Source organism: Ammodytes marinus (genome assembly GCF_949987685.1).
Source record: "Ammodytes marinus genome assembly, chromosome: 5".
NCBI lineage: Eukaryota > Metazoa > Chordata > Actinopteri > Uranoscopiformes > Ammodytidae > Ammodytes > Ammodytes marinus.
Window position 1 is genome coordinate 9,929,614 of NC_137234.1, and position 12,406 is coordinate 9,942,019.

The window sequence follows — 12,406 nt, forward strand, 5'->3', positions numbered from 1 at the left end:
GTCCCTGTATTTTTCTTTTTTCTTTCACTTTTTTTAAAGTGCTGTGGCAGCAGTCAGACTCGCACTGACCTGGGGAAGTTGTCGACAGGCGCCCAGTCTTTGGCGTCAGGGAAACAGAACTGAGGGATGACCTTCAGCTGGTCCTCAGTCTCCCGCATGAACTTGAAGCTCCTCTCAAGCTAGGAGGAAGAAGAGAGAGAAAACGTGAAAAAGAATATCTAAATTATTAGACCATTGTATTTCACTCACAGCTTTCAGCTTAGGGTTTTGTAAGACCAATATGGATATGAAGTCACATTTAAACTAGAAAAAGACAAGTGAACAATGACAGAAACAAATGATATACCATGTTGGATTTTTTTAACCTCTCTAACGCTTATAATGTATTATCATAAACCTGCAGTGTCACTATTTTAAGTACCGGTAAGTAATGTCTATAGAAAAAGGTAAGTCAATAAGATAATAGTCTTGACATTGTTAATATCACATGTTTTTTTCTTCACATGCAAGGCAACACAACTGTTTCAATAAAAGCAAAATTGTCCATGTTTACGTACATATCAGTTGATCATGCACATGCCCAGGTTAGAAAGCTAAAATGTTGTTTCCTTTACAGCATTATTTTCTTTTTAATACTATTTCCTAGTTTCTCATTTTGGAATAATATACGTATATATATAAAGAATAGTATCATTTATCTTCTTCCACCTTGAGAGGGAACTGCTGTGTGACTTCTGGCAGGTATGGGACTCCAGCCTTGGTCTTGTGGAGTGCAACAACAATGAAATACTCAAAGAGGTTCCTCTCCTGCAGCTCCATCAGATCCCTCTCCAAGGTCCGGTACCGCCCCGTCTGCCTCAGCATGGACTGGACTGACACCAGCCTCTGGCTGTGAGCTGAGGGGCAGAGAAACATATTTCATGCAAATGCCTTCATGTTAGGTATGGAATCTGCAAATAGAATATTGTATTTTTTGTTAGCTAGTAGCTAATAGCTACACAATGAAAGGAAAGGAAACTACAATCTGAATCAGTTTGGGGCCACATGCTTCTATTGTGCTTATTTGTAACTTACAAAATATCATACTGTAGATACAACACTGGTATCCTGCTCAGCGTCCCCTTTGTAGGTATTGTATGTGTAGTATTTATTTTATCTTCTTACCTTTTAGTTTCTCCTCCGTGTCACTTTCCGACTCACTGTTCTCATCTGTCACTGAATTGAAGAGAAAAAAAGTGAAATACAAATTGTGAAGTTTCTACAAATAACAGCAACAGGAAACTGGTGGAGCACATGTTATTTGCTCTCATGGCCTTCATTCCAGCCACTACCACATAAACCCACCCAGTCCTCTGAAACAGGGGTCAATATTATCTGACCCCAGAATGTAACATTGCCAATAAAAATGAATACTAGTACTATTATTATATCAATACTGTATATCAATATTAGAATTGCAGTTTTAGATTGTTTTCATATTTGTTGTTTTAGGATTTGCTTGACTTATGTCTGCTTTTCAACTAAAACGTCTTCCCTTCTGCATCAAAATACCTGAAGTGCCAAGTGTAGTGACAATCATGGAATTCATGCGAAGATAGTTTTATTTTTCAAGTGAGTGTGGTAGCATGAGGCATAACTATGAAAATGGCTTTTCAATATTAATAAAGATTTTAAAAGAATTCCTGGATCCAAAGCAGGATCTGCACCTGGATCTGTTTTTACTTGTTCCGTGGTCCAAAGCCGAACTTTCCACCAATATTTTATTAGAATCTTTTAACAGGAGTTTGAGACATGCTCTTAACTACCAGATAAACAAAACAAAAGAGAAACAAAACCTCCTTGAAGGTGACATTGAAGAGGTGGAATCACGTTTTAAAAAGTTAAAAAAGGTGTATACAGAGAGTCTCAAGATTGATTAAATGTTTTTGTACAAGCACAACAAAATTGCAAATTTAGATTTTTTCTTTCACTTAATTCACAGTTGATGTGAAGCAGAAACCTTTTGTGTGGCCTGCTTTCACATTTGCAGCCTCACCTCTCCCTGAGCTGGACTCTGTAGACTGTGACACCCTCTTCATGCGTTTCTTCCCTCGCCGCGCCTCGAAGATGCCATTGATTTTCAGCACCATCTGGAGGTAAAGGGAAAGACACGTCCATCTTTAACTCTTTAAACTAATAAACTAAATGTGTCAGGCTCCTACCAAGATCATTGCAATACGGCTTCTGGGAGGCCTTCTTCCAGGCACATCAGAAATCCATCACAAAATGTTCCCCCTGCCCTACTCAACCTCAGACGGCAGCATGAGTGCACCAGCTCTGAAACCTCCCTGAGCGGTTAACTGGACCATAAATCATAAGGAGAGCAGCATGCGTTTGTAAGAGAGGCCTCTCAGACTCCCATACCTTGGGGATTTTCCTCCGCCTGCGATTGTAAGGGTCTCCTGAGAGGCATGGGGTGTCATCGGGGCTGCTGGGTGTGGAGGGGGGGCTGGTTCGGGAGGGGGAGGAGAATCCAGTGTCCCTGCCTGTTTTACGTAGTTCCAGGAGCTTGAAACTTCGTCGTTCTGAAGTTTGTCTGAAGAAGCCAGGCTTGGACGAGAGCTAGGGGGCAGATGGAAGAAGACAGACACATTAGAATAGTGACTTTAAAGCTCAACTATAATGCATGTTTTTGTAACATTAATATGGTTTCCGGTGTGTATAAATACTCCCAGATTATGAGAAAAAACAACCCTCTATCTTGTTCTCCACCTTTCTGAAAACCTGTGTTCAAAAACCACCAGTGATATTTAGCTCCCCTCATGATGTCATAAGGGGATAAGCCACGTCCCCTCATTACCAACCTAATTTAGAACTACCTCTGCCTGTGATAAACACACGCCCCAGGTTAATAATATCAAAACAGTAGTTAGATTTAGAGCCAATCAGAGCAGGCCGGGCTTTTTGGAAGGAGGGGCTTAAAGAGACAGGAACGTTTCAGGCAGAGGCTGAAAAGAGGAGATTCAGCAATGGCAATGTGAGCAATATAAAGGGTTCTTCGGACAGTACACCATGAAAACTGTTTCTACTAGAAACCCAAATTACAACTTTGAACCTGATAACGAGCATAATGTGACCTTTAGGATAGAAGTGTTTCATTAAATCTACATTGTTTTTACAGTGATGTATTTGGGATCGGGTACCTTAGTTGGCGTGTCAGGGACAGGTGATGAGGAGGCAGGTGAAACACATTTGCTTCCCAGACAACTTCTCTCCAGCTCTATATCTTCATAGGGGTTCTCCTTGGATGGAGGATCTTCAGAAGAAAAAAATATAGATTTGAAAAAACAACAACTAAGAAATCAAGTCACCTGGATTACTCAGCAGCCTCAAGAAAACTTTCCAACCAGCAGATAAAGTGCTCTTTCCATATCACATGTTTGTTTTGCCAGACAACTCCTACTCCAGATGTGCAGAGAGCTACCAGAGGCAGCAGCGGCGTGCTTACCGAGCTCATATTTCACTGTGATAAGATGCTTGCACAGCTAATGCTAAATGTATCTCAAGTCACCGCTCCTCCCCTGCTGATAAGATAGTAAGGAACTTTCATTTTCCAAAACCTGTGCCTCTTTCTCTGTCTGTCTGTATCCCTCCTCTGCTCTATCAATCCATCCACCAGATGTGACCTGTAGGAGTAGTAGGAGGATGAAGAGGGACGTTCAGTTCCCCCCTGCTCCGTCTCCCTCTGAGGAAAACAAGGGATCAGCATACTGTTTTTCACATTGTTGGCCGATGACAACGTCACAGATGGTGTGTTTATGTGTGTGCTGTCAGCTGTGAGTTTGCATCAGTCAACAAGACCTGCGTCTGAATGCATGCAGCGGTGAAAGCTTCCCTCTCGGTCTGGAAACACTATCAGGCATGTGGATTGTGTGTTTAGAGTGTGTTGATGAGAAGCGGGTGAGTGTGCGGAAGTTGATGATAAGACTGTGAAGAAATCCCAACTATTTTAAATAACAAATAAAAGAATAAGAAAAAGAAAAAATATGAATAACAACAACAAAAAACTAAAAATCTAAAGCCAATTTCAACATAACACACACTAGACCCGTTCGAAAAGGGATAGAAAGAAACCTTGGTGTATCAAGTCCATGTCATCTTTAAAAATCTGCCTCCCTGGGGTGGTTTTTAAGTACACACTAGTGATGAGTTACTTTACCCATGGGACACTGCTGAGTGTTGGACCAACAATGTCTGAGCATTTAAAAAAATAATACAGCTACAAAAGGAGGAAACAAATCCAAAATAGAGTGTGAATGAGGGATATAATCAAAAGTGAGTAGTGGCATCACCAAAAACAGTTAAACTTAATTTGACTGTTTCAAGTAAGCTGCCCTCATTATACTCCAGTCCCTGGTAGCAAAGACACATTGAAACCATTGCCAGTTATGTGCTATGGCTCTAAGCCATTGGCATGCCCCCCGCTGCACTGACGATCACAGTAGCAGACCACAGCTACGGTACGACCTCACACAACGCCACTATTGTACGTTATGAAATTAAACAGGCTCTAGGTGGGGTTGGCATAGCACTGCAGACAATAAGGTAGAAAGGTAGGTCAGGTTTCTGCGTATAACTTTTAATAAAAGTGAAGCAGCATGGCTCCAAATTAAAAGTGGGGCAGAACAAACAGAGCAAAGTAAAGGCAGCTTGGACTCCCCTTCACCTCTGTTACCCAACTCTATGCCTGAAACAAGAAATAAAACTATGGGGTCATGCAGTGTATGAAGGGAATATAAGATGGGACAACCTAAAACCTATAGAGCACAGTATTTATAACAATGTTTTCCACATTTTGCAAATACAAATCAATTGAAAGTCGTCACAGTTAACACACGTAGCACTTTGTCTGGAAGTTGGTTAAAAGATTCCCTTTGGTTAAGTAAAAATGGTAAAAGGTGTGATATGTGTTATTTACCTATTATGTCCTCATAGACGTTCTCTTCTGATAAAGTGCGTGTTAGGCCCAGCCTGGATTGAGCGTACCAATCCACCCTGCAGCTTTCTGTAGATGACTGGAGCAGATCCTCAAATTCATAGGATTTCCTGGTGGACAGAGAGCATTACAAAGATTTAGGAGAGTTGCACGCCAAATACAAAAGTAGGAGAGGAAGGAAGGATTTTCGACTGATGTCTCAGAGCGAATGTGCGTTCATGTTGATGCTTTTAAAAAACACTTTTGATATGCCAAGCGAGAACATTTATGTTTTCATTTGGTAGTTGCCACATCTTAATGACAACATCTGTGTTTCATCACTGCCAAAGATTAAAGCCCGGTAGAATAAAGCGCTCACAGGAAGTGGTTTGGTCCGTATACACATACATGCAATTACAGTTGCCAATGAATCCTTGTTATCTCAAGCTTATCAAATTCAGTTTGAATCAAAGTGAAAAATGATTGCTCCAATTTGACACATTATATAATACAGCAAAAAAAACATAACCACATAGTACACATTGGTATTTATGCCATTTCTTGTTATGTGATTATAATGCTGACTTTTTATAACTTTATTAACTTACATTACCATCACAAGGAAATGCATATAAAATCTAGCTATAAGGCTAAATGACCATGCAGTTGAATCAACACCTTTCTTACAGAGTTGAACAAAAACCAAACACAGTACGTTTTACAAAAGTAGGATTCATTCAGTAATGTGTTCCTGAAAGAGTGGCAACTCTTCGTTCATGCACAAAAATCCACACTGCACCAGAGAGACTGCCAGGCAAAACAAAGGGCTTGACACAGCACACTTTCAGAGTGAGGCCTCCACATATGGTATGGAATGTAACCGATCCAAGCCAAGCTCCTAGCAAGAATTCAGACCACTGGAGAAAGTGAACAATGGATGTACTCCGATACTGCTGAGTACTGAGTTCACATTTTTTTGGTTTTTCATTGTAACCAACTGAATGTTAGTTGAACTAAGAGGACTATTGAAAACCGTAGCATGTTAATTGCTCTTGGCCTAATAAGTTATTCAGATTCCGGATTCTCTTTGCAAGTTTTTACATCTGAAAATGTTGCCTTTACAAATGAGTTGTTCAACACTCAATTTGCAAAGGCCAAATGCCTTGAGCAAACATTCTTACAGTCAAGGCAATTTTTTTGTTAAAAAGGCAAGGGGCCTCTTGACTCACACCGCTCATGCATGTTGTTCTCCTCTTCCAGTAGAGTTTTGGAGGGAAGAATGAGTTGAGTCGATGTGTACATTCCTTAGATCCAACCAATGAAGTCATCCTTTGGGATATTTATAAACAGGATGATGTCACCGGTGGTTTTGATTTAATACAGATGTGGGACATGTTTGTGAGATGTTCGTATTTGATTGCCGGTGGTTGGAGGAAGGGTTATAGAATGCACAGCCATAACGTAAGCATGTTGCCATGGACTACTTTTCCTTCAGAGATCATTACATGTTTTTGATGTTGTGTAAGGTTTTAGGGAAACACAAATAATTAATTTGTCCTCCATCTTACTTTCCCTACTCTGCTTGGTGTAACTGTCTGTTCCTCTCTGGCAACGTCAAATATGCCTACAGCTGGTATCACATTGGTTGCGCTTTGAAAGGTCAGCAGCAAACTAAGTCAAAGTTCAAATAATATAAACTTTTAGCGCAGCAGTCAAGAGGGGAAATTCAAGCGGTGCACCACACCTAGAGCAGTGGTGCCGCTTACTCAGGCGCTGCTGCCCTCTCCATAGGAACACACTGGATAGCCAGCGCAAAGTGCTTGACAGCTCATCATGAGTCGAAACCTTAAGTATTGGGAAGGACAAGATAACATGTCTTGATGGGTGACATTTACTAATCTTTTTTTTTAGCAATATATAATAATGTAAGCATGTTAGCATTGTTATTTTGTGCATGTTAGCATGGTGAGATAAGCATTCCTGTGCAAGTCTAGGATGGCTGTCTGTCAGACAACTGAACATCAATCATTATTTTTCCATCGATCTTCTTATTCTCTTACCTGTTACTGCTGTCCCGGGGTCGGTCAGCCCAGGGTCTCCTGCAAACTCCAGGTGGTGGGCACGTTGGTAAAGGAGGGGGAGGAATGGAAGGCAAAGGGGGCAAGTTCCTCCTTCCCTTCCCCAGGCCGAGGCCTGAAGTTGGGGTAGTTGGGGGCGTGTGGTGCTGGAAGGTTCTCTGAGGTTTAGGTAGTGGGTTTATAGATGGAACACCTGGCTCATTGTACACGTTCTCTGGATCCCCCTCCCTCCTCCGCCGCGAACCGCCAGGCCGAGCCACCTCAAAAAAGGTCCCAAAGATGGGCTCGTTGGCCCTCCTCTCCGTTTCCTCCAGCTCCTCCTTTGAAGGAGGGCAGAAGTAATTCCCTGGAAATGCCAGTGAAGGTCTGTCAGGAACATCCTTTGTTGCCTTCTCCAGTTTCTTAACATGAGTTAAAACAGTTTTCTTGTCTTGGGGTTGTTCTGTTGGCTTAGAAGGCCGAAGTCCCCTCTCTGATATCAATTCCCTGTCCTTGTTTGTTGGGCCTTCTGGAGATTTAGGCCGGGAATCCACCAGCTTTCCAACATTCTCCTTCCCTGAGTCTTGTCTGTCTGCGCTGACAAACCTCTTGCTATCTGTCCGTTGCACCTCTGAGGCTTTGGATTCCTTTTTCCTCACCGTCTCAACCTCCTTCAGCGTGGTGCTCAGTGGACATGTCCCTGTAGGAGTCAGTGTGCCAGGCTCCTTCTTGCCCTCCCATTGGGAGATCTTATCACGGATGCTGGCGCTCTTGACCGCCACTGGGCTCTTGTTGTGGTTGAGCTTTCCACACAGACCGTTCTCCATGTTGGGCGTCCTGGGGTCTGTGTTGGTGGTGGCTCTCCTGTGAGCTAGCATGGTGTCAGGAGGAGCCGCACCGTGGCTGAGTGAGCGGGAGAGGGGAGCTTTGGCGTTGTCCCTCCCTGGTGACCCGCACACCTCTTGGCGCTGGGGCACCGCAGACGGCGGAGCCTCCCCGACTTTCAAGCCACAGCACTGGAGCCTAGAACAAAGTCACACACACAGGAACAATTAACATAACCCATTTAAAATACTTGTTAAAAGCCCTAAAAGGGTTGCAAACAAACCACAAACAAGCAGAATAATCCAACATAGAAGTTTCTAAATAAATATGTTTAAAATAATTTATATTTTCATTGTATTTATTAATATTAAGCGTCATACACCCAAAGGGGTCCGGCCCACATGGACTTTCAGGAAGCCACTTCAATCAAAATGAATAGCGTGACTTTAGATAAAACAAAAAGGATTGATATAATAAATTAACAAAGTACATTATATTGTTGTTAAGGCTAATTAAATCAAGGTCAGTTATTTTCATAGATATGTGCGTTGCTGCCTCCAGTGTACAAAGTAAAGTGCTGTTGTACCCATAGCTCTCAAAGTTGGCCACATAATTTGAGTGCTTACAATAAAGTCAGAATAGATCTTTGTTTTATGGGGTAAACAACAACTCTTGTTAAAAGAACTCAGACGTCTGTTTGGTGCCCCTGTTCTAGCTGTGAGTCATTCCTGGAAGATTACTGGGTCATGACTGTTTGAACTCTGGGTTTGGGGGTCAAAGTTTACGAGCTACACACATAGCTATTTCTGGAAAAGGAATGAATGTATACACAGAGGAGGGGAGAGGCCGGAGTGCAGACGTCTATCTTTTTTCTTTTCTACTCCCGAGCCTCAAACCCTCCGCTCCAGCCCAAAGACCATTCATCAAATGATTGAATTTCCAACAAACAGAGGAAACATGGCCTTGCTGGGTGACTTCTGATGACATTGCTGGATGTGAAAACCAACAGTCATGCAATCCAGAGGAAATCTCTGGGGGAAATTAGTGATTCAAGTTTCCTCAGAGACCCTTTAAAGAAAAGAAAAAAATACTCAATGTTGTAACTATGACCAAGGAGGAAACCATATAACTCTTTTAAATTGCCCTGGCTTATTAGTTTGGCCCCTCTCTCCATCCCTCTCCCTTCCCCCCCTTTTTCTCGTGCCTTGTCCTTTGGTTGAAATTGCAGTTTTTTTTATTAAGCATGAAGCAATAGAGGGGAAAAATTAGGTCAAATAGAAAGCCAAGTGAAGCGGAACGGGAGCAGGCAGGGGGGGTCTAGTGAAGAAGTTACAGAAAAAGTGGAGGAAGAAATCTATAATGTAGTTCACCCCATCTAAAAAAACACTTGCAGTATAGAAAAGCATGTCTATCAGCCGCAGCCAAGGATGGGTGGACCATGGAGATGAGGGTCATTGAGGGTAGGTGGAAGGGAACGGGGTACAAGGGCACAAAAGCTTCTCTGGCCAGTTGAGCTAACACAGGATCAGTGGATAAGAAAAAGGGTTTGAAATGGCCAAGGAGAAATAAAGGAGAGACAAAACTAAGTTATTGTGATGATTTCCCTACATATCAACTTCTGATAATTCCCAGAGAGAAATGTATTGAGCTTTTGAGCAATGGAAACTACAGTTGCATGGCAACAGACATTTCTATTTTCCATTAGACAATCCCTCTGGTCGGTGCAAACCAAAATCCCCTTCATTGTAACCTAAATAACACTAATGAATATTGCAAGGATGACAGAAGGGTCCATAGAGAGTGGTCATGGAGGCATTAGACAGTGGCAGCATGGGGACAGTAACAGTATCCAGATGCCAGATGGCAAACTCTGCCCTGCACTGCTCCTTAGCACTGCTATTGTTATTCAGCTGACCCCCATGGAAATGGCTGTCTTCAGCTTGCTTAAAGGAAGTACAGAGCTTAAGAGGACTGCTGCAATCTACTAGTGCTTCAGGGTAAGTTTACCCACTGTACTCATTGAAAGTTAATCAGATCAAGTAGAGTAAAGCTATTGTTTCACCTTATTGTTTGGCAGTATAGATGTTTGTGGACCGCAGGAACCATCTCATAGTTCTAGGAATTGAGTTTAAAGAACCTCACGTTTTACTGCACACACAACACAGGAACCGTGCACTATTATAGTTCTTAGAACTATAGAGGAATCAGTTAATATGACAATGACAGAAAACCAACTAAATGGTTGCCTTGCTCAAAAAGACTGTCACAATAACATTTAAAAAAATAAACATTGCTATAGTAGGCTATTTACTGCATCACATACTTCTGGAGATTCCAATTATTACTACTAGACAGTGAATCCGGAATAAATTATTCCATTAATTAATATCATTGAATAAATATTTAATTGGCTTCTGATGCACCTACCCGTTGACTGATTGGTAGATACAGTTGTCAGTGTTTGTACAGAGCAGCAGGGCCCTTCCACCGGTCATGGTGCTAGCAGCTGGCATCCTGCACAGTCACACAAAGACAAACACAATCAGTTAGTGGAATATATTTACATTTCTATAACGGGGTAAGTGTGTTGTGTAAAAGTTTGATGAAACACAGAATTCAAAGCAGACCTTTATTTAGCTCATAAGTCATGAAGTTGCAAAGCAAACTGAGCATGAATTTAGACAGTTGAAAATATTCCAGCTTGTGTGCTGATAAACAAAAATAAGCAGACATACAGCCGGACAAATGAGTGTTAGGTCAAAAGGAAAGCTGATTTCCTTGGAATCCCTTTTCTGGGGCTAGTGAAACTCTTCTCTGAACTATCTGCTGTGGAAAGGACCTCACAGGTTGCATGGCATATACCCCCAACACTGACAATGCCTGCTGCTCGATAAGTAATTGGAGGATACAGATTAAAACTAGGCTTAAGCAAACACACATCAGGTGCATTATGGAAAACCTATGTAACACACTTAAAATGCCACATTGTAATATAATTGAGCTCCACCAGGAAACATCAGTGTCAGCTGGAAGCAAAAGAAGGGAACTCAGCTCAACTTTTTCACGTTAACTTATCACTCAGTCTCTCTTCCTTGTTGCACTTGCCAGAACAGATTTCTGGAGCGTTCTCAAGGCAAGTACAGCACACAAGTTTTACTTTCTTACACTTCAGGTTTTCACCGCTGACTATGCTTTCATTCCAGAAAATAACTTCCTTAATGTGTTGAGTGTCTTCCAGCGCTACACATTTCATTCTGTTCTTTATTATGGACAAGAAGTGCCAAGGCCAGCGTGAGGGGACACGCTCGGCCAGTTTGAAATGATTACCGTACTTGTTCCATAATGAAACCAGACCCACTCTGGAATTTAGAAAGACCATCCATATGTAACATCGAATTAGAACCGCTAGTGCATATGACTTGGCCTAGAAAGTGCTGACAGGGGCAGAAGAAACCTAACTGTCTCTCATGGCAAAGATGTGGTTAACATGAGAGAGGAGGAAAAGTCAGGGCATACTACTGTTGGCAGGTATTCACACATTTGTTCTGAAGTAAATTCTCAGAGACACTAATACATGCTTTGCCATCCAGCTGCATACTCACACACAAAACCTCATATACAAACACACCTACAGAAATCTACACATCCTGCCAAACGGGCCAGACTCCAGACCAACTCATGTGTGTGTGTGTGTGTGTGTGTGTGTGTGTGTGTGTGTGTGTGTGTGTGTGTGTGTGTGTGTGTGTGTGTGTGTGTGTGTGTGTGTGTGTGTGTTTGTGTGTGCATGTGTGACTTCAACCAGATGTGCCGGGATACTTTAGGGTATCCGTAGGCCGTTAAACATTTCCTGAGCACGGCCTGGCCCAAACCCCCCCTACAGTCCTCTCCCAATAAACCTGCATTAGCTAACCCTGACACTTCTCCTTCTTGCACCCCGACTATGTAGGGAATGTGAGCCTAATTCAGCGGAATTCCACAAATTGTTGTCCCGACTGGCAGTGAAGCGAGAAAGAGAAAAAAGCCACAATTTAGAGGGTAGATTACGTAAACAATCGCAGCCAAATAGCTGAACTCTTCCTCGAGCTAACAACATAATTGGCCCTCTGGGTGTGTTTTGGAACCATTCTCGGCCTGTACTTTTTTTCTCTTTACAAATGGACAGTATGGAAACCTTGCAGTTTCATCTCACAAGGAGTAGACTTGTGTAAAGTAAAATATCTCATCTTTAAGATTTCAGTTTGTTCATAGCTCAACTTACACCCCCCCCCCCCCTTCCATCAGCCCAAGGCCTAGCCCCCCATAGTGAGGAGGAGGAGGAGGAGGAGGAGGGTATACGTCAGCCATCCACCGGCCTGCGGGCCCAAATTATTTTCAGCTGCGAGCTGAGCAGAGGTCACATGTTTGAGGGGAAACATCAACCAATTTTTTTTTCCTTCCTCCCCCTCCTGATTCTTTTCTTCTTACTAAAACCCAACACAGAAATGAAGAACAGAAATCTGCACGTAGAGGGGGGTTGGCAAGGGGGGACTATAAAGAATGTATATAGAGCCTGTATAGACTCTTACAGTTT

General features: G+C 42.4%; 1 protein-coding gene across 1 annotated transcript in view; it reads right to left on the reverse strand.

The window, feature by feature from the left end:
* Positions 1 to 12,406, reverse strand: part of LOC307250227 (DENN domain-containing protein 2A) — a 34,141-nt gene that overhangs the window by 7,976 nt on the left and 13,759 nt on the right. The window contains exons 2-10 of the mRNA XM_080027250.1: positions 10,264 to 10,350; positions 7,015 to 8,034; positions 4,958 to 5,085; positions 3,183 to 3,295; positions 2,404 to 2,601; positions 2,036 to 2,129; positions 1,165 to 1,215; positions 709 to 896; positions 70 to 179 (exon numbers count right to left, since the gene is read on the reverse strand). Of these exons, the coding sequence (XP_079883376.1) occupies positions 70 to 179; positions 709 to 896; positions 1,165 to 1,215; positions 2,036 to 2,129; positions 2,404 to 2,601; positions 3,183 to 3,295; positions 4,958 to 5,085; positions 7,015 to 8,034; positions 10,264 to 10,349 (1,988 nt within the window). The 5' untranslated portion in view covers position 10,350. The remainder of the gene's footprint in view (positions 1 to 69; positions 180 to 708; positions 897 to 1,164; positions 1,216 to 2,035; positions 2,130 to 2,403; positions 2,602 to 3,182; positions 3,296 to 4,957; positions 5,086 to 7,014; positions 8,035 to 10,263; positions 10,351 to 12,406) is intronic.